The sequence below is a fragment of the Naumovozyma dairenensis genome, chromosome 1 (genome assembly GCF_000227115.2).
Source record: "Naumovozyma dairenensis CBS 421 chromosome 1, complete genome".
Classification (NCBI taxonomy): Eukaryota; Fungi; Ascomycota; class Saccharomycetes; order Saccharomycetales; family Saccharomycetaceae; genus Naumovozyma; species Naumovozyma dairenensis.
In genome coordinates, this window is record NC_016479.1 from 1039378 (window position 1) to 1060544 (window position 21167).

A 21167-nucleotide genomic window follows, 5' to 3' on the forward strand; every position below is an offset into this window, starting at 1 on the left:
ACTGATCCATTTTATTACAACTTTACAAAATATAAACGGTGCACCTATCAGAAACACTTCTTAAATACATAAAGTCTACCAAATTAAGAACATAAATATATGTATATAGATTTACAAGTGTCATTTTTTGGCATAACATAATACATTGGATTATATGACGTTTCGGAAATTTTATAAACAAACTTATTACATGTAAAAGAAACTAATACATCTGAATATTGGCATAATAAGAAACATGTCTTATGCTAATGGTAATTTGTCGTTCTATTTCTGGTACTATTTGACCTTAGTAATGTCTTGAACCCGTTACATAGTTGGACGACAGTTGGATAGTTATAATTCACCAAAAAGAACCCTGTGTTCGTTAATTTCACATTCCAAGTATACAATTTACTCTGAGCATTCAATTTAAACATTAAGTAGAACCAACCTGGGTTCTCGTAATTTAAACTAAAATAGTAAACTGACTTATTAGGATTAACTTCAGAGTATTCCTCGATAAATTTAATGACTTCTTTCTTATTGCCGCGTTTGAACTTTTCATTAGTGGTTAATTCGTTCAGTAAACGAATCTTGTTTTGCAAATATTCTACAATGATTTGATCCAAATCATGATACTTTTGTCCTTCGACAACCAGGACTCTACCAAGTGCCAAAGGATTTTCCTTCTCCAATTCCTTGATATCGACATGCTGGAATAAGTCCTTATCCAACTTCCACGTAATGACTAAATGATCATCGCCTCGACTAGATTGTCTTATTACGAAATCACCACGTTCTTTACTTCTCAAGTAATCTTCAGCCTGTTTACCATTAAATGGGAAATAATAAGGATGATTGATAACACGATGGGTCCTCTTCGCACGAGCTTCTACCATTGTGATCTTCTTCTCTTCCTCTGAATCTTCTAACTCTTGCTTTAAATCCCAAATGGAAGGATCTTTACTATAACTGATTGGAACATATTGATGTTTGATATCATGTTCCAGAAGGGAGACTTCTGCAGAAATATTTGCGTAATCGATAAATATAACTTTTGCAGGATACGTCTTACCAACTTCATATATTTCATTCGCTGGTCTCTTCAATTGAACACCAAGATGACGTTGGGCATTGACAACACATTCAACTTCTGAATTCGTGGTACAAATAATATCATTGTGCCAGAAACGTTCAATTCTAACAGGTATAATGCAGCCTTTGAAGAACGTCTTTTCAGTTTCACCGGTTAACGTTTGGAAGATTTCATCACCTTGAAGTGGATGGAAATCGTTTCTCAATTCTTCGAATCCGTCTAATAATTCAAGAACAATTGTATTTAAATTATTTGACTTCTTCTGTCCTGTCTTTTGTTCCAATTCCTCCGCATAGGAATCCAAATTCAAGGACTCTAGTTTTGTTCTACGATCAGGATCTTCTCTTAGAAGTTCAATAAATTCACTCATAGTACCTTGATCTTCTTTCTCAGCAATTGTATCAGGATCATATTCTAAAGCATCTGCAGCAACTTTGGTAGCTAGATGATAATCTTCTGGATGTATTCTAGTACTATCCAATTGGTCATGCTCAAGGTCTTCGTATTTTTGTCTCTTTTCATTCCAAGATATGTATAAAAACCCTGCAGAATTCATAAATATAGTCTTGTGTAAAATGTTATGAGTAATCAATTGTTGACGAGCAAGAAGAGGTTCATTCAACCTTTGTAAAGATTCTAGAAAGTCAATTGCTTTACGTTTCCCAAAACCCGAAATATATTTTAGTGTGCTTGCATAATATGCATTATCGGTTGCCTTGTTCACTTCGACACCGACAAGATTGACAATATCAACAAATGCTGTTTCTAATGCACGCGTAAGAATGTCAATAGGTAATAATAATTGATGTTGATGTATGGATAAGGATCTTAGTTCTTCCAAAGACAGATTGGAATATTCTAGAAGTGGCGACTGCATATAACGTGCAAGAGCAATACAATACTTGATTAAGGGAGGTTTGTTTGGGAACTCTTGAGACGCCCTCTCGGAATGTTGGTAACGAATGGCAACTTCATCATCGACATAAATAATCGGTATGTTATGACCCTTATTATCAACTATTTGCTTCTTATGAATAACTTCTTGTAGTTTCTTGTAGAACTTTTGCGTTTTAGGATTTGGACCATTTATACCAATAGCATTAGGTTGACAATTTTGAATAATGTTATCTAAAGTGTCTTCAAAATTTTGTGGATTCACCTTATCAAATGGATTATCAACAATTTTGAAGTCCTTCACGAAATCCCCTTTACGATTAACGAAAACAGCCATAATCGCATCTTGTCCGAATACCCCTTGACCACATGTTAGTGTTAATATCCTTGGAATCTTAGGATCTTTCAAATCAGGAATAAAGGGTGCTTGATCTAATTTTGTCATGAACTTGTGGCGTACAGTTTTGGCAACAAGTTTTTGACATGTCTTCTCCAAATCATCCTTAATTTCACGAGAAATATCAGCGAAGATTTTTTCAACCGCTTGAATAAATGACGTTTTACGGAAATTATTCCACTCTGTAGCTAGCTCTGATGTATTTGTCGTTTCTAGAGACAACTGGAATAAATGGTTGACATACTGTGTTTGGGAAGACATATGAAGTTTTACAGTTAATAAATTTAGACGCTCTGCTTCCAGCATACGTAAGAAAACGTCAGGATCCCTACGGAAATGAATGGGAGTCCTATTAATAGCATATTTAATATCTTCATATAATGACCCTTTTTGGATTTCCCTCTTCCCCTTCGAAGTAAGAACTACATCGGCTAGATAATACTTGTAGAAATCAGATCTGACTTTTTCTCTGATCTTAATATTTTTTGAAAGTTCCAAGGCATAATATTTCTGTACTGTATCCATAGCTAACTTAACGTTTGAGGTAAATACTTGTAGGTCCTTTGAATTGGCATTTAAGATTGATTCAACCACTTCCCGTGGTTTTTGAGTAGGATGGTCAACAGCCGCATGGATTTGATGTTGTGAGTTTATGTTCTCACCAACTTGTTCAGCGGTTATACCAATATCATCAATAGCTTTATACAGGGAACTTCCTTTAAACTTTTCGTAACTAGAGTTCTTCATATGCTTCTTCCCGTTCGTTTCAGAATGTTCTAAAGATACTTCATTAATTTCTTGCGCATATTTGAATTCCAAATAGTTGTAGATATCTTGTAGTGAATTCAGTTCAGCAACTGACGCTGTAGTTTGATTTTCAAAATAGTCATCAACCATCTCATCATTTAATTTCAGTTCTTTGTAAAATCTTTTCACATAGTCTCTCTTGTAAATAATACTATGGAACTCGATATCAAGGGCGACAATATCCCATAAATCATCTTCTGTCAACACGAAACCGTCACGGGCCTTTGATGAGATATAATTACGACGATAAGCGTAAATAAAGGGGACTTCAAGGTTATCTTGAGATAGAAATTTGATAGCATTCCCCACACATTCTTTAAATTCAGTCAAGTCATATGAAGGATCAAAATTTTTGTCGACAGCTGTTTTATCGCTGATCCAATTTTTCTCTAATTCTTGATCCTCCAAAGATAAATTACCATAGTTCACTAAACCTTGCCTTAGTTCTTGAAATCTTTCTGGAATATCAGTTTTCCTAATGAGCATATCTTCGTCGGTCATTAAGTTTTTCTTTAAATCCTGTAAATCATAGATATCTCGTAGGGTGATTTTCTTTTTGGATCTCGTACCAGTTTCCTCATCGTACTGCCCGTTGTTACCTTCATCTCCTACGTCTAAAGTACCTTCTTCTATCTCATCATTTTCGATTTCTAATGCCCAGTCGTAATCATGCCCATCGCCAAAAATATCATACATTTCATCAATTTTATCCGAAGAAAGGCCTGTTATTTGGGTTGGTTGCTTCATTCGTTGGTCTCTCATCATTTTTCTTTCCTGTATTCTATGTTGTCTTGTTTCTTCATCTTCATCAGAGAACTCATCTTCTTCTATAAAGTCATCCAATTCATCTAGAATACCTGTTTTATGAGATACACGGTTCCGGTTGTTTTCATCTTCTTCAAGCTCGTCATATTCTGCACGTCTTCTTGTAGTAGTCGTTTCTTCTTCTTCGTTTTCTTCTTCAGAAAAGAAGTCCTCTAATCTAGATGCTGAGTCTTCTTTGTGTGTTCTAGTTGTCCCTTCGGATTTGTCCTCGTCAGCTTCTTCATCTCCAACTCTTTTTAATCTCTTTAATCTACCAGATGATGTCGCAGTTGCAGTACGCTTCACACCAGCATTTTCCATAAGTAGATCCAAATCATCTTCAGATAATCTGTCATCTTCTTCTTCTCTTTGTTTTCTACGATGTTTTCTTCTCCTTTTTGAAGTGCCGCTTACAAGCTCTTTGTCGGAATCTTCTTCATCATCAACAATAAAACCTTCTTTTACTTTTCTGGCTTCATCTTCGTCATCATCAAGATTGTCATCTTCTTCTGAGGAATCAAAGACATCTTCTCCCTCTTCTTCATCACTTGGAGGATTGTCATCCATGTTATTATCATCTACGCTTTCTTCTCTAGCTGTAGCTAAGGCTTCCCTATCTTCATCCATCTTAATTTTAGTTTATTGACGGATGATCGGATATAGAATATTGTCTTATTATTGATGATTCTGGTTTGTCTCAGTTGAAGGCTCTTATTCTTTCAGTTAAATTGCTAAATATATGAACTGTTAGATTAATATACATATAAAGGACGTTCTTTTCCATTTTTCATAAAACTTCTTTGTTGGGACAAATAATGCTCTCGTGCAAAGCGATGTTTACACTAAACAACTTATATATTATAAGCGATAGACAAATGCTCGACCGTTCCACACTATAGAGTACTAATACTCACGAACGAGAAATTCACTGTAAGTTAGTCATACTTCCTACCTTACTTTGAAATTTTTATACCATGTTTCCAAGTTTACTTCTTAGGGTGGAACACCTTCAAAGATATAATATCATGGTTCTACTTATTTCTTTATAATGATATGAACCGCTTTCTTTTAAATAAGAACAGTCCAGCGGAAGTGGAAACGAAGATACAAGCATTTATATATCCTATATTATTATAAACAGTGTTTTGATATAGCCTTGCTTTCATTTATTTACAGGTAATTTGTCTATTGTTTGTATTTTTCTGCTGGCATTAAATTAGTATCCATATCTCCAGATTGTTCTTGAAGTTTGGATGATTCAAGAATATTTCTCTCGATACGCCTCTCATTTTCACTAGGTTCCGGTACGCACCTGCAAGCCGAACCACAAGATAAATCCTCCTGGACTACTTGTGTTTCTGAATTTTCTTCTCTTAGATTCAAATCCTTCTTCGTCGCTTTTTCATCAGGACTAGTTTCCCCCGCAGAGATAGATGATATTGAATCAGCTTCATCCATTCTAGGATTATTAACTTGTAGTATGTGTCTCCCACATTTACAATTACCAGCACCTGGACAGTTTTGGGCTAACTCGATTTCTCTTTGTATGTCCCATCTTTTCAGCATACATATCTTCAATCTGTTAAAAAACACTTCAGCCAAGGTAAGACCGAGAATAACAGCAAAAACATAAGTTAAGATAAATGACATTGCAACTAACATTAACATGTAGATAATCATCGTAGAGCAAAATATCAATATTGCCCGTATAAAATCATGTAAAAGATCGGTGTATGAAGTGACCATAAAATCAGTCAATAAATTTGGCAACTTTGGTAACGGTTTCATTTCTAATCCATTCTCTACAAAATATTCAGTGTCCCTTTCCTCATCTCTTGTATTTTCTGTTGCATTTTTTATGGACGTATGTTTGCCAGATGCGTCCCACTTTTTAAACCAGTGGACTTCCAAACACCAACTTACAAATAGTAGGGCCTTATACACAAACGAAGCAACTACAACTAATAGAAAAATACCAAACGCCTTTCCTCTGGTGTCTGCATACAGCTTTTGAAATAAAACGGGATAATTCTTATACTTGGAAGTTAAATAGGAATTCATTTCCATGTCCATGTTCATATTCATCTCGGAATTCATGGACCCCTCATTCATTGTTGCGGTCATATTACTATTTCCTCCTGTTGAGGTTGACATTATCATTGTAGAACTTGGATGGCCAGCCATGTAAACGGAAGGAGCCACTAATCCGCTAGAAGAAGAGATCGGCATGCTCATGGAGGAGGGCATGGACATACTCATAGGTCCCGTTTCTATCGAAGAAGATGTTGACATTAACATTGAGGTAGGAGCAGACATGGTCGTGGAAGAAGACGGCAGGGAGCTGGACATGATCATTGTCATCATTGATTGTTCTAGTGTACTCGAGATCATCTCCATCATGGATGATATCATGTCTTGTCCGCCAGCGGAAGCACTGTTCATATTCATTGTTTTTTTTTGTGTCTAAATAATTAGATTGTACTCCTCGATTGAAAACTTCACTGTTGGACCAATATGTGGGCAGTATTCCGCTGCTCTGATTTTGAATGGAGATAGTACTCTTTTATATACTTTCTTCTGAAGAAATGCACCTTTGGGAAGATCTCCGTACCTCCCCTTATATTTCCTTAATTGCTCTGCGCATGTTTCTCTCATCGCATTCTCGCAATCTTCCTCGAGGCTCTTAAACAAAATCTTGAGCATTTTCCTGTCGCTCCGTTTCCCGTCACAATATCTTGACGTAAAAAACTTTCCATATGATCCATAAACCCATGGGCTATGAAATCTATAAGCAATACACATTATATGATCATAAATCAAACTTCTTTGAACGTCGGGTATCAAAACCATTTTTTGCTAAATATGTTTACACTAAATGGTGGAAAACGTGAGGAACCTCCCTGAACTTCATTTAGTGTATATATATATATATATATATATATATGTTTCGTTCTTTGGTCAGAGCAGCCTATAGGTATCGTTTAGTTACCCATATGGTTGTTTTCTCCTAACCATTATGTATATATACCTTCGACAATTTTGAATAAATATAACAGTGTAGTATTGGTATTTCTTAAAGAGCTACATCTCGCATTCATCGAAATATTCATAGGTAAGAAGGCCTTCCTTTAAATTCGTTCAAGTCTTTTATCTCCTTCAATGGGATTGCTGGTTCTGTATCTTGATCCCAATTCGAACTACTTTGTCTCTTTGGTTTCATTTTAGAAGATGAAACTTTTGGTGTATAACGATGTTTTAAACTGGAGGCAGAAACCTTGACGACTTCCTTTAAAATCACAGTACATAATCGTAAAGCTTCGTTACGTTCTCGGAAGTACTTAAACAAATCTTTTATCAAAGCTGATGGTCTTCCATTTGCCCTTTCTACAATATCGCGTAAAATTTCACTATTAATAGTAAATCCTTCCAACTTCAAAAATGCTTGTAATTGAAGAAAAGTCTTCCTATTTACTATCTCCATTTCTGCCATTGGACTTTCAATCATTACTGAGATTTTGCTTCTAACTTTAGATTTTATCGAGACTTTCTCTCTGAAAAATTTTAAAAATTCTTTTTTAGTTAAGTTTTTTATCACTTCGATATCTACTAACTCTGAATCACCTTTGAACTGATATCGTTTATTAGATATCTCATTGAAAAAATGTTTGTGGCTTTTCATGAAATGACTATTTAATTCATCAGCATTACCACTTTGAACGTTTGCAACTACTTCATTTAATAAGTCTGCAGGCCCGCCAGATTTCTCTAACTCCATAAATTTATGATTCGATAGCAAATCTAGATAACCTTGTTTATATTGTAAGGTAAACTGATTTTCTGTGAGAGAATTAAGAAGTGTCTCTTCTAAGTAAGCAATATACTCATCTATTTTTATCTCTAAATCCGATGGGGAAATTCCGGACATGACAGTGATATGGATACCGATAGTTGACGTTAATTCTCTTAACCCACCAAACACTGCATAACCAATTTGCCTTTTATTTCTCAAATCAGGAACTAACGTGAGTGACATAATATATTCAGTAAAATACGTTAATGTAACTGTCCGTCTATTCGTACGGAGTCCTGTTTGAATGAAATAAACAATGCTATTATTAGGGTCATCCATATGGCCATTATATTTTGCATAGAAATTGGAGCCAGGCTCTAAAAGAATCGTTGATAATGTCGAAGATTGTTTTTCATTTTTTACATTACTACATTCCAAATGGTGAGTTAAATTGGTATTCAAATAATTGTTTATCTCTTCTCCATAATCTAAATTTCCTTGAATTAACAGATTCATATACATTGGTTCCTCTAGAAACTGAACGCAAAACTCTTTAAATGATACCATATCAATCTCTTCTAGAGCTTCTAGTCTATCTTGCAATGTCCACATATTCCTTTCTAGAATGATTAATAAACCCATACTGGCAAGAGTGACGCAATTATCAGACGCAGCAGCCTCATATAAATTCCTGACTAAAACTCTTGATCTCCTAAGCAGTTCTTTTGATGGAAATTGTGGTGTTTTCATGATAAATAAAAGTGTCTTGACTATTGTATCCAAGATGGATATGATACCTTCTGAAAACCCTCCAATAGTGACTTTCAGTTGGATATCGCCTTTAGGTGAAGAGCTTATTTCATATGAATAACCTAATCTTATTGACGGATATAATTGCGGGGAAATTAAAGTCGATAGAATTTGGCTTAATATTTCAAGATTAATACTATTTTCTGGGCTGGGTATCATACTTCTATTAAATATCTCAAATGACATAATAGATTTTTTATCGATCGAGGCGTCGATTGGATTATCGAGAGCCCACATCTCATATGACGAATTTCGGCTTATTAAATGAGGAACATTACCCAAGTTTGTGTTCAGTAGTTGTAACCTGAAGGTAGAAAAGCGTGACTTTAAAGAGGATTCTAAAAAGAGTTGTTGCAGTATTGTGACATCTTGACAAGAAGGCGGTATAAAGGCATTGGGAGGTGGAACTTGAAAAGTGTATTGGGTAGAAAGTAGTTTTGGGAAGCGTAGGTAAATTACATTTAGAATATTCAAACTCATACATTGCATCAGTAGAAAATATCTTATTCTTATAATACTTCTTAGTGAATGAGCTATTTTTTCGTTACCCAGAAGAAATAAAAATACGTTGGATCTATTCATGAAGACTTTTAAAAACTCTTGGAACTCTCTCGCTTGTTTCAACCAGCATTCCTGCTCATATTCAATCATATCCACCGTGTTATTATCATTACTATAACAATCTGATATTGTTGGTGCCCCTTTGAAGAGATAAGATATATCTAGATCTTCTAGATCTTCCTGTAATAGACAACTAATATTAGAGCATTCTTCCATAGGTGATTTTTCTGTTGGTTGGTACAAAAACCTAATCAAATCGATTGTATTTTGCTCTTTCAGGAAGCAGCTCAATTGATCTGTAGGTTTATCTATGAACGCGGCGATGGTATTATCCAACACAATATTGATAATCTTATCAACATTATCCCAACCTGTGTTGGTCAATGCGAACTGTAAAATTAAACCATAACTACCACTGGAAAACTCAGATGTGTAGGCAAAACAATCAGTTATCCAGCTTTTTCCAACCAACAAGTAACATAAAGAACCCTTAGTTTCATCTCCAAATAACTCACACCAAAAGTTCTTGAATAATGACACAGTTTTTGAGCTAAATTTACTAAACTTATCCTCTACAGGGAATAAGAACCTTAGAGTAGATTGTTTGTTGGATCTGATAAATATCATGTTCGCTGAATCAGAATCGTGGGTGAAGCATGGGGCTTCACGGTACTTTGGTTTCCATGTCGATTTCAATATGTTATACTGTTCTAGATCTGTCGGCTGCCTCTCCTTCGATTGAAAACTAGATATAGAGAGGCGAGAGCTGATTGAACCAAATTTACTTCTTTTTAGTCCATTGTTAGCTCTTATATCACCGAACTTTGAAACTACAAGTTTTGTTAATGTGTTTACTGATTGTGGACCTCTAACACAAAGGGTCATTTTTGACCCATAAAAATTCCTCGCGAAGTAATCAAGTAGCGCTTTTTTAAGATTTATTTTCTTCAATTGAGGTATGCTAGATAAAGTATTGATATTACCTGTCGAAAATTGGCTAAAAGGATGATCTTTGTTGGCCATCAATCTTGTGGCATGATATAGGATTTTGTTTAAGGAAGATATGTTTCCTTCATGTTCACTTTGTATCGCATATATTTCTTTATTAGTTAACAATGGATTGAACAGTGGTTCTTTAAAAAATGAAGAAAACACATCCACCAGTTTATCAAAAATCAGTTCTCCCGAATTTTGAGTGGTCGGTACCTCAAAATAAAATGTTGTTTGTTCACCAGTTGTAAATGCATTTTGTGTTCCATTATTTTTGGTAAGCATTGAGTGGTATAGTCCAGCGTTTGGATAATCTTTGGAGCCGGCCGCTAAAACCATATGCTCGCACAAATGAGCTAATCCTGGTAAGTCCGCAGGATCATTATGAGAACCTGTTGCTACAGATAGGGAACAGGCACTTATTGTATCCTTAGGGTCAGAAATTAATAATGTTAAAATACCATTAGGTAGTCTGCACAGTTTATGCACTCTATCACTATAACATCGCGGAATGTAAAAAGGAGTATCATAATTTTCAACGTCTTGCCATGACATCGTATAAGTTTTGCGTGTCAAATTCTTACTCTTGTTTTATAAAAAAACTTTTCTGTACTTGACTTCAGATAGCCTTTATAAAGGTTCGAAGTATATACAATTGTTTGTATTCAACATGCTCGAAATTTCAAAATATTATGTATATGTCTCGAATAGGAAATATACATGGCAGTTCCACATCTCGGAGTGTTAAGCGCTTGACGGTGCTCTCTGCCTAAGAAAATAAATCTGTTTCGTTTATCTAAATTATATAGGCTATAGTACATGGTCGGTACTACCGAGAGCTTATAAAGCAGAATGTTCCATCTTCATGACAGCAAAGTGTGGAAGTAAACGATATTAGACTTTTCCACCTTCAAGACCACTTACATGACGAAAGTAAGGTGTGTAAAATGGATCTCCGGAATAAGCAATTTAACTCTTCGTGGGCGTCCATCTTTTCATTTTACTAGCTACATATCATGAAACAGTGTCATCCGTGAGATATAGTATGTGCTCTTTAGAATTCGTTGTCGGTTTCAAAGAACCCGAAGATAGTCATAGATGAAGAGATAAGACCGTTTTTAGAGACCTTACATTGAAAGTAATAATTCGTCCACCTATAAATACTTCTATAAAATAATATGAAAGTTAATTACCATACAGTAAAAAAAGAAAAGGTGAGTTGGGGTCATAGCAGAGCCAGGGGAGTCCTTGAAAGGATAATCGAACATAGTAGTGTCGGAATTATATGTATCTGGCACATAGTGTACAGACACATGGTTTCGTACAACACGATATATGTTTTCTATATAAGAAAAATTTTATTCCATATGTAAAGTGTACAATATATATATTACTTTCCAGTCCTAGGACGGGGAAGAGCAATTCTGCAACGAATCTACCTATAAGGTCAGATCCTGCAGTCTAATCTGCATCCAAGATATGGTTTAATATGTTATATCTCCTAAAAAGCAGTATCTCCTCGAATAAGTAGAACGTCAAGAAAAAACTAATGTTAGTTTGCAGTATAGGCTTCATTAGAAACTTAAAATGATTCCTAGATGGGTGTCCATATATTGAGATAGTTTATTACACACATGTTGCAAATCGAACTGTAAGACGGTATCACAATGTTAGAGTTGGTACTCTTGCATGTCCCTTCGAGGATGCTCTGATCTCTTTCTATTATTGTAGCTGAGAGAAATGTATAGTTATCCAAAACATATAGGGAAGAAGAACTTCTCCGTTATATACTGATGACTTTTAATAGCACAGCACCTCCTGTAATATGACATGATTTAATATTTATACTGGATTCCAACAACAACCCAACTGTGCTCACTGAACGTACTTATTCGACATCAAGAACGCATAAAACAATCATTGCTTTATAGCGCCAATGTAGTGAGGTGTAATCAGTTTGAAAAATGAAGAACTCATCCTTGTTAGCTCAGTTGGTAGAGCGTTCGGCTTTTAAACATTTGTTTAAACCAAGGATACCGAAATGTCAGGGGTTCGAGCCCCCTATGAGGAGTTCTTTTTTATATTTTTAAATACACTGCCCGAACGGGACAGATGTTGGCCCGTTTTCCACCAAACTGGGTGGGGCAAAAACATTTTTAAATTCAAAAAATTCAAGGTTTAGGGAAAGGTTTAAGATTATGAGGGCATTTAAGTAGCTAAGGGTGCAAATAGTCTCTCGATTTTCTTCCATTGTTTCCGGCCAACTGGAAAGAAAGCCTATGGATGTATAAAATATAAAAAGAGAAATGTAAACTGTGTCTTGTATTATTGTTAACGTGAATACACTGAAGTTGAGTTGAATTTGATTGGCAAAGAAAAAGGAATCGGATAACCCCTGTATATTTGATAGATATCAGCATCAGGTACATCTGCTAAAATACCTGCAGGGATTCCAAATGGGTGACGAATCTCTCTAAAAGTGGTTATCACCTCGATAGTTTCTAATGGTTCTAGCATTTTCCCTCAACGTTCTCTCTGGGGAATTGTCCCTTCAGTGGTTTTTATTTCTGACACCATAGTGCTGCTTGAGTTTCCTAAAAGATCCTCGAAGTATACCTCGCTTTTGCATCACTTATTAACTTCCTTCGTTTGCTGATTTTCATCATTACATCCTCTAAGATTTCTTTACAGTCTTCATTGAACTGATATCTCCTTGCCTTCTTCTTACACTTTTCATCATAATTTGTGACTCTTTGGAACTCATACTTTAATGAAGAGTCCGTGCCATCAGCACAATGTATGCCAGTGATCATTTTGGAGATTACATCATAAAAGTATCTTTCCACGTTTGCAGTGACCAAGATCGAAAGACCAGTAGCAAGTTTTTCGTAATCTTCTGGGCGTGGATTCCATTTCCCAACGAGTCTCTCGCATACTTCCTTTAACATCAATTTAATGGATCACATTCCTGGAGTTTCATCAGTTGTATTGGTTTCAAGTTCAGGTTCAATTTCTTCGCCTACATTAATATGGGCAAGTGAATCCGGTAAAGCAGATGGATTTTATTCAAATTAATAGTATCCTCATGAACAACGTCTTCATTATCACTTACAATGATACTACTGCTCTCTTAACAGGCTGGCCTCCTCCTTTTTTTACTGCCTAGGGGTGGAACGTATATATCACGGTTGTGCATGATACGCTCCTTGTTATCTAAAAATCTTCTCAAGATTTCTTCAAGCTCCCCATGTGGAATAGAAACTCCAATTAAGGTCCTTGCAAAGGCCTTTTTAACTAAAGTAGGGTTTGTTTATACTGCTCATGTATGTAAATACAATTTCCAGCTGGTTTTTAGTTCACGTGGAGGCGATATTACTGTCAGTAACCGTTAACTCTTCTGGTAAAGTCTTGTTGAAAAATCGTTTATTCAGATTAAATAATGTACTTTTATGGCCTTTAAGAAATTGAATGTCAAAAATTCGTTAAGCATACAGAAGACATTGTATTAGAATTAATGGTTATAAATGAAGGCATTGAGTTGTGGGTATACTGATATATGGTAATATATATTGCAAAGTATAAAACATACATATAGTTGAGTGACGCTGACAAACAAAAACACATTAACGCCGAGCGTGTTGTTTACAGCTGAAAGAAAAAAGTTTCAATTGGAGGGTTTGGAACCTAGAACGACGGGGTTGTTGTTTCAAGTTACTGAAGAGGCCACTAAAAAATACTTTTGGTTTGGCTAAAAGACAGGGTCCATTATTTTTCCGGGTTACCCTTTTAGCCCCAATCCACTTTTGGTCCAAAACGGGTTAACATCTGTCCCGCTCGCGTAGAGTTCCGCTTGAAGAGGCTGATTTTGCAAGTTCATAGTATGTGGCGTCAAAGTAGGTGAGCTGAAAATTCAAGCGAATGACGTTTGTACTACAATAACCTGCAGGTCCCATATTAATTTCAAAGTATGTTAAACATTCAGTCAATAGAATAAACACATTTTTGGGAATGGAAACTGTCCAGTAATACTGTTCAGTTTAAAGACATAAATATCTGCATAGCATCCGCAAGTCAATATGTAAAACTGACAGAACTAAGGAATATAACGTGGAAATAAAAGTACTGGTAGGGATTAATGATATTCATTCAGGTGTGCCAGACTCTACGGTCGCAGCTGTTTTTCTCACCCTCTTTATGAGAAGAAACATATTAAGTAAATAATATAAAACTCAGAGTTGGTCGTCTTCTTTTTTTGTATAAAATCTTGATAATTTTACGAATTCATAGACTATTGTTCTATGTTCTGACTAAGACTCGTCTGGACATATATTTTCTCTACTTTTGTGTTTATTTGTGGATATCCAGCTGTTAAAATTCAAAACAAAATTTTGAGCTTGGCTTCATCGAAAATTGAACTGTAGAAAGTAAATAAAATTTAACCTTCATCTCCAAGATGTGAAAATTCCTGGCTTGAATAACGTGAGGTGACCTTTATATAACGTGAGAAAATATATGAAGGAAGAAACGATGGCAGGTCACTATCGCAAAATGTATACATTTGACGGCAACCCAAAAAAGGAGATAATATTCGAATGTCCGCTGTAAATTTAAGATGCATTGTTTAAGCCCAGGTAGAGTATATAGAGAAACAACTATTAATCTGAGGGTTCTCTGAAATGAGGGATTCTCATTCGATAACCCTTGGATTGATGCTCATTCATTCCTGTCGTATAATACGAAGTCATTTTCTGTTAAATTTTACCGCTACCATGCAGTCATTATATAAGCGAAGAACTTTTTCTTTTAGTCTCAATGGTGTATCCTAAAAAATTGAACACAACTATTAGATGGCATTGTTAGGAAGGTTATAACTTCCATTATGAAGTTGAAGTACTATTCCTTCAGAAAATTGGGGCATTTGCCAATAAGATGGAGTACAAACAATTTCTTTTATACATAAATACTGAAAACCACCCTATATCTTTGCCTTCTAGCAACTATTGCAAACTATAATGTACATAATTGTTATAGTAACTAGCAGAAAAATTCTGCCTCAGATTGTGGCATAATGCTGTAACTACTGAACGATATTTTACATTATAATAAGAAGAATAATATTTCTCTGTTGGAAGGTGTATTTGTTTCAATACTTGACCTATTTGGGCCTCTCAGCATTATTATTATTGGCCATATCAATAATAGTGTACCAGTAACTTGGTAATTTGCTTACCCTCAAAAATTTTTATTTATATTTTTCTCAAAGTGGTATGAACATTTTTGCCGCCAAGGTTACCGCGCCTACCCGTTTGCTTTTAAAAACATGAAAAAGCGGGTAATCCCAGAAAAAAGATCCTTTAACACGGCGGTCCGACCAATTAGGAAAATGGTAAACAGGACGAGACGTATTAGGCAAAAGGTCAACATTCCCTTGCCAAAAGCCGTAGAACAAAAGTTTTTGTAAGACGAGAAATTGAAAACTCGATCCAAAAAGTATCGACTTTCCCCTTCGAGGAATTCTTTGACATCTTTACAAAAGTTAAACTTAATGTAAAACATTTATCGTTCAAATATAATTGTACCATATATTTTTTAGCCTTCCAATTCTCAGCATCCCCATTTTTTATTTGGAACAAACTTTTCATTGAGTTTTAAAAAAGCTACCTAAGCTTCAATTTTTGTGTTTCAATATCTAGTGATCATTCGGCTGATTGGACCGGGAAAACGCTCAATTAAAACTACCTTTTTCATTTCTTTCTCTCTGAAGTATTTTTATTATTGCATTTTGTTCCAAGTATCTTTAGAAAAAAACATACAATCCTCTTGAAATAATCCAATATTCTGCATTCTAACCTCAACCATACCTAATTAATAACTAATAGATTTGCATTGGATGTCCAATAAAAGTATGATACCATCCTCTAGAAACGATGAAACGATCCACAATAACGAAAATAACATCAAAGAAAATGCAATAGTAGGAAACGTCCAACGGGCTGTCCTGAATAATGTAACGAATACAATGTTAGCACAAGATGAAAACTCCCATAATTCTGCATTAAGAAGTCTTAAAACATCATTGACAATAGCTAAGAAAGAAGGGACTAGAATTCCCCAGATTAATAAAGATATATTATCTCGTTCCACTTTATTAAACAATATATCAAACAACGCTCAAGGAAAGACTGAAACAGAAAATAGTCATTCTAGCGTGTCAGATAACAAAGAAAATCAAAACCCATATCTAGCGAGTAAAAATAATCAATTGTCTTCCATTCAAGAAGAAGAACGCGAATACAACACTCAAGAAATACAATCTAATTTGCATTCTACACAACAACCTAATGCTAATGTTGAGGAACAACACAATTATCTTCAAGCTAATCATGAAAATGATATATCAACAGATATGACCAAGAAAAGACCTATTTCCACTGTTGTTGAACAAGACCTACCAAAGAAATATAAAGTCTGTACAGAAAATGGAGAGGAAGAATATGAATGGGAAGATTTAGATGAGGAAGATTCAAATGACCCCTTTATGGTTAGTGAATACGTTAATGATATATTTGGATATCTTCATCAACTTGAAATATCTACTTTACCTGCCAAAGAAAATTTGAAGAAACATAAAAACATTAATCAAAATCGAGATATACTGGTCAATTGGTTAGTAAAAATTCATAACAAATTTGGTTTGCTTCCAGAGACTTTATATTTAGCAATTAATATCATGGATAGATTTTTATGCAAGGAATTGGTTCAATTGGATAAATTGCAACTAGTTGGTACATCATGTTTATTTATTGCTTCCAAGTATGAAGAAGTTTATTCTCCAAGTATTAAACATTTTGCATCAGAGACAGACGGCGCATGCACAGAAGATGAAATTAAAGAAGGTGAAAAATTCATATTGAAAACGTTAGAATTTTCCTTGAAATACCCAAACCCAATGAATTTCCTCAGAAGAATATCTAAAGCTGATGACTACGATATACAGTCACGAACATTAGCAAAATTCCTTTTAGAGATTTCTCTAGTTGATTTTAGATTCATTGGAATATTACCTTCTCTCTGTGCTGCTGCTGCCATGTTTCTATCAAGGAAAATGCTAGGAAAAGGTAAATGGGATGGTAATTTGATTCATTATAGTGGTGGTTATACCAAGAGTCAGTTGGCTCCAGTTTGTGACATGATAATGGACTATTTAGTGAGTCCGATTGTTCATGATGAATTCCATAGGAAATACCAATCTCGTAGATTCATGAAAGCATCAATCATATCAGTACAATGGGCTTTGAAAGTGAGAAAGAACGGCTATGACATAATGACTTTACACGAATGATTAAACCCTACGAAATAAAAATAATGAAACAAATACCAAAAAACAGCACATAATAAATTTGTATTACGAACTTTTCTAAGAAAAAATACCCTTTCTACCATTTACTAATATTAAAAACAATTAAAATGATATCCATACAAACTTAATACTTTAATGTCACCTCTAATAAATATTTCATTTATATAAATATATTTTCACACTTCATAATAATATACTGCGTCACTTCATAACGTTTACACTTTTTTTTCCTTATGTAAGTTTATACTACTACACAGAACAGGTTAGTACGTAGTTAGTTAATAACTATATCTCATATAAATTAGTTATAGTAAGATATGGACTGAGCATTTAGTCTCTACAGTTGGACGAGAATGCACAAAGGAAAGAAAGAATCCTATAGCATATAATTCACAAAATGCATACGTAAACGACATAATATATTTCCTATCTAATGTTACATAATGTTATCGGAGATCATTCCGTGATGCTATTTCTGCTTAGGACATATCAAACAAACCATCAAACTTCTCGGTTAGTTGTTTCCCACACCATTTATGAATTCTGAAATATACTGAATGACATCTCGGGGTCTTGAACTTCAAGATTAACGCAGGTAGTTTTGTTTTTGGACAATAAATTTCACTAATCAATTCTTTACAATATGATTGAAATGTTTCATCCAAAAGCGGATCGATACCACCGCTATAATGTCTCAATGTTTCATTCCATAACACCTGGTCAGCATTAACTATCCTCCTGGCAAGATACATGGCCATAGTACTGAGCAATGATGGTTTAAGCGTTATGAAGCTGTGATAACATATACTAAATTCTAGGATACATTTTGCAATATTCCTGGTCTCAAAATTATAAGAATCTGCCTTCGATATTCTCCGTAGGAAATTCATTGGATTTGGATATCCCAGACTAAATCCTAACGATGTCAACATGAACATCTCAGCGTTTTTAATTTCAGTTTTTGATGCTGCACCGTCAGTAATATATGAGTATTCGGATAATTTAGGCAGATGGACTTCTTCAAACTTCGCAGCAACAAATAATGATGTAATAGCCAATAACTGAAGCTTATTCATTGACACCTTGTTTTGTGAAAGGAACCTATCCATTATATTGATTGCCAAAAAGAGAGTCTCTGGATAACATTGGAATTTATCATGTACTTCGACTAACCAATCTACCAAAATTGCCCTCATCGAAGGTCTGATAAAGTACTTCGATGAATTGTCAAGTAGGTAGTTATGACTGGGGAGTAACTCTAACTCATGTTGATAGAGAAATGTAAATATCTCGTTAGAATACTCGGCTACCATGCATACATCATTCATTTCTGGTGTATCCAAATCTTCCCATTGGATTTTCGGTATTTCTGCCGTATCTAAAGAATGTTGACTTTTCTGAGACTCTATACTATCGTGATAGATACGTCTCTTCTTCAAGGTAACGTACATAAGGTCACTCTCTTCTCTTCGTACTTTCAATATTGGTTTTGCTGTAACAGGTCCTTGGATAGGAACATCTGATATTTGTTGATTGTTTATTTTAACCTCATTTAAAGCTCGACGATTTGCAATTTCAGGTGTAGCAGTAGTTAATCCCTTTTCTTTTTCGACATTTGATAGCTTTGGATAATGCTCCATAGGATGGGCTTCATTGATCGTAGGCAGACGTTTACTTTGCGTCTCACTATTTTCTGTTTTAGCCATTGAGAACCTTTAATCCTGTTATTAAGAAGCCAATTGGGGAAAATAATATCTAAGTCTTGAGCCAGATAGTACAACAGCAACAGTTTAATACTCAACGTTTTGATTCACATTAGTAAACCTTTTCAATGATCCTGAATATGTTTAATTTTTACACTCTATATCTAAGAGAAAGCTGAACACAAATGTTATTTGTGTTTACAGATTACAAAACGCGTAATGTCAACGCGTAAGGACCTAACAAACAGCCGCAGAAGACACGTTTTCCTTTATTTACATTTTCGTTTTCTGTCATAGAAAACTTTCGCGTATTGATATTCAAGATTATTCCTTTCAGCATTTCATGTATGGTAACAGTTTTATGACTTGATCATCCATCTTATTCACGTAAACAAAGATGCAAGAGCCATAAAAGGTAAAACTCAAGCTTGTTCTCTTGTATTTATAAACATTCAACAATAATGAACACTCCTAGGTGTGATATATTTTCATGACCGATAATAAAAAACGACACACAAGAGAAGATGCTTGGATTGTGGTCTGAATAGACGACAGAGGCGTTACATTACACAAGTGGATAAAGCATGAGAGACAGAATAAAATATCATGTATAGAGAAACATTAGAAGAACGAGAAGAGAAAAGAGATCAAAAGTTTTCCTACGTTATTAGTGTACGCGACGTGGCGGAAGAACCGGTCGAAGGCAACGGAAATGAATGATTCATGGATAGATAACAAGCGGAACTTTTAGAGGATATATCTAAAAGTTCGTCTTCTTTTAAATTTGTTCAAATAAAAAAAAATTCAAGTAATAAAAATACTATTATATTACACTAGGAAATTCATAATTGAGGAAAAAGTTAAAAATAAGAGCTCGCACTCAGGATCGAACTAAGGACCAACAGATTTGCAATCTGCTGCGCTACCACTGCGCCATACGAGCTTGTATTTACTTTTTATGTAAAATATGATTTGGATATAGTTTTGAATCTTGATTTTCTGACGAGAAGACTATAAGACTCTTATGAAATGTATGATTTTTTTGCTCTCTTCTTATATAGTATAAAATGATAACTAATAAAAGATATAAAGTAACGACTAAAATGTTTCTAATTCCAGCTCGACCCTTAGTCCTTTTATATCTTTCAAAATTATTTTATCTAATCGCTTGCCCGTCATAGTTAGCTTAGATAATCAACGAGCTTATTTAATCATATTTCGTTCTGGAACGTTTGATAATTTGGGGATCATATTGTATCATAGACGTACTCCTTAATCTTGTGTTACTCCTTATGTTATCCTGTTTCATTGTAATGCACTGTGTTACTAAAAATAGGAGTAGGATAAAGATTGGATAGGACAATAATAGAATGGTAATAGAATGTGAATAGGGATAGGATAGAAATACAGGAGATAAAGTAAAGTTAGTAGTATCTTACTTACATTAGCTCCTAATTAGTTTCTCCACATAATTACGGCTTATGATAATGATGATAAAGTAATAACTTGGTAAGTCAAATAAATTCTAGAAGTTCATATAATATCTCGTTGAAGTCATGCATGACAATAAAACAAAATTCGTAATCATGAACACCGCTCTCAAAGTCCTTTCGACTAGGTGCTCCGCAGGACACTCTAAATACTTGTAGGTTTGATTAGGAGAGACTAATCCAGAACGCCTGAGTAAACACTCAGCAAAACCATACAACTTAACCGACCCAATACATAACTCTTGTACGCATGGCCGGCCGAAACCGTAGACGTGGCTGCAATCAAAAACAATCTTAATAATAATAAGATAACACTTGCATGGCATTCGACTTAATTCAACAAACGATATTCAATTATAATTCAATAAACGTTATACAGCTACAAACATGTATGGTGCATAACATAGTTCGGGTCATTACTTCGAACCTGGTGAACTTCATAATAATAATTCTTGACTTGCTTTTCTAAAACGACTCATAACATCA

General features: G+C 34.7%; 5 protein-coding genes and 2 non-coding genes across 7 annotated transcripts; 2 read left to right on the plus strand and 5 right to left on the minus strand.

The window, feature by feature from the left end:
- Positions 1 to 245: 245 nt before the first annotated feature.
- Positions 246 to 4604, minus strand: SPT6 (chromatin-remodeling histone chaperone SPT6; the record flags this gene model as incomplete). The annotated part of the gene is made up of 1 exon (XM_003667814.1): positions 246 to 4604. One exon carries the CDS (start codon positions 4602 to 4604, stop codon positions 246 to 248), a length of 4359 nt encoding a protein of 1452 aa, XP_003667862.1.
- A 558-nt stretch (positions 4605 to 5162) lies between these two features.
- On the minus strand, positions 5163 to 6425 carry CTR1 (high-affinity Cu transporter CTR1; the record flags this gene model as incomplete). Its single annotated transcript, XM_003667815.1, has 1 exon — positions 5163 to 6425. The coding sequence occupies one exon, from the start codon at positions 6423 to 6425 to the stop codon at positions 5163 to 5165; it is 1263 nt and encodes a 420-aa protein (XP_003667863.1).
- Positions 6426 to 7083: 658 nt separating this feature from the next.
- AXL1 (Axl1p) lies at positions 7084 to 10683 on the minus strand (the record flags this gene model as incomplete). The annotated part of the gene is made up of 1 exon (XM_003667816.1): positions 7084 to 10683. The coding sequence occupies one exon, from the start codon at positions 10681 to 10683 to the stop codon at positions 7084 to 7086; it is 3600 nt and encodes a 1199-aa protein (XP_003667864.1).
- A 1421-nt stretch (positions 10684 to 12104) lies between these two features.
- NDAI0Atrna15K lies at positions 12105 to 12199 on the plus strand. The gene is made up of 2 exons: positions 12105 to 12142; positions 12163 to 12199. It is a non-coding gene; the product is annotated as a tRNA-Lys (tRNA).
- A 3819-nt stretch (positions 12200 to 16018) lies between these two features.
- Positions 16019 to 17470, plus strand: CLB2 (B-type cyclin CLB2; the record flags this gene model as incomplete). The annotated part of the gene is made up of 1 exon (XM_003667817.1): positions 16019 to 17470. The coding sequence occupies one exon, from the start codon at positions 16019 to 16021 to the stop codon at positions 17468 to 17470; it is 1452 nt and encodes a 483-aa protein (XP_003667865.1).
- A 497-nt stretch (positions 17471 to 17967) lies between these two features.
- On the minus strand, positions 17968 to 19194 carry CLB5 (B-type cyclin CLB5; the record flags this gene model as incomplete). Its single annotated transcript, XM_003667818.1, has 1 exon — positions 17968 to 19194. One exon carries the CDS (start codon positions 19192 to 19194, stop codon positions 17968 to 17970), a length of 1227 nt encoding a protein of 408 aa, XP_003667866.1.
- An 868-nt stretch (positions 19195 to 20062) lies between these two features.
- On the minus strand, positions 20063 to 20134 carry NDAI0Atrna4C. Its single transcript has one exon. It is a non-coding gene; the product is annotated as a tRNA-Cys (tRNA).
- Positions 20135 to 21167: the final 1033 nt, after the last annotated feature.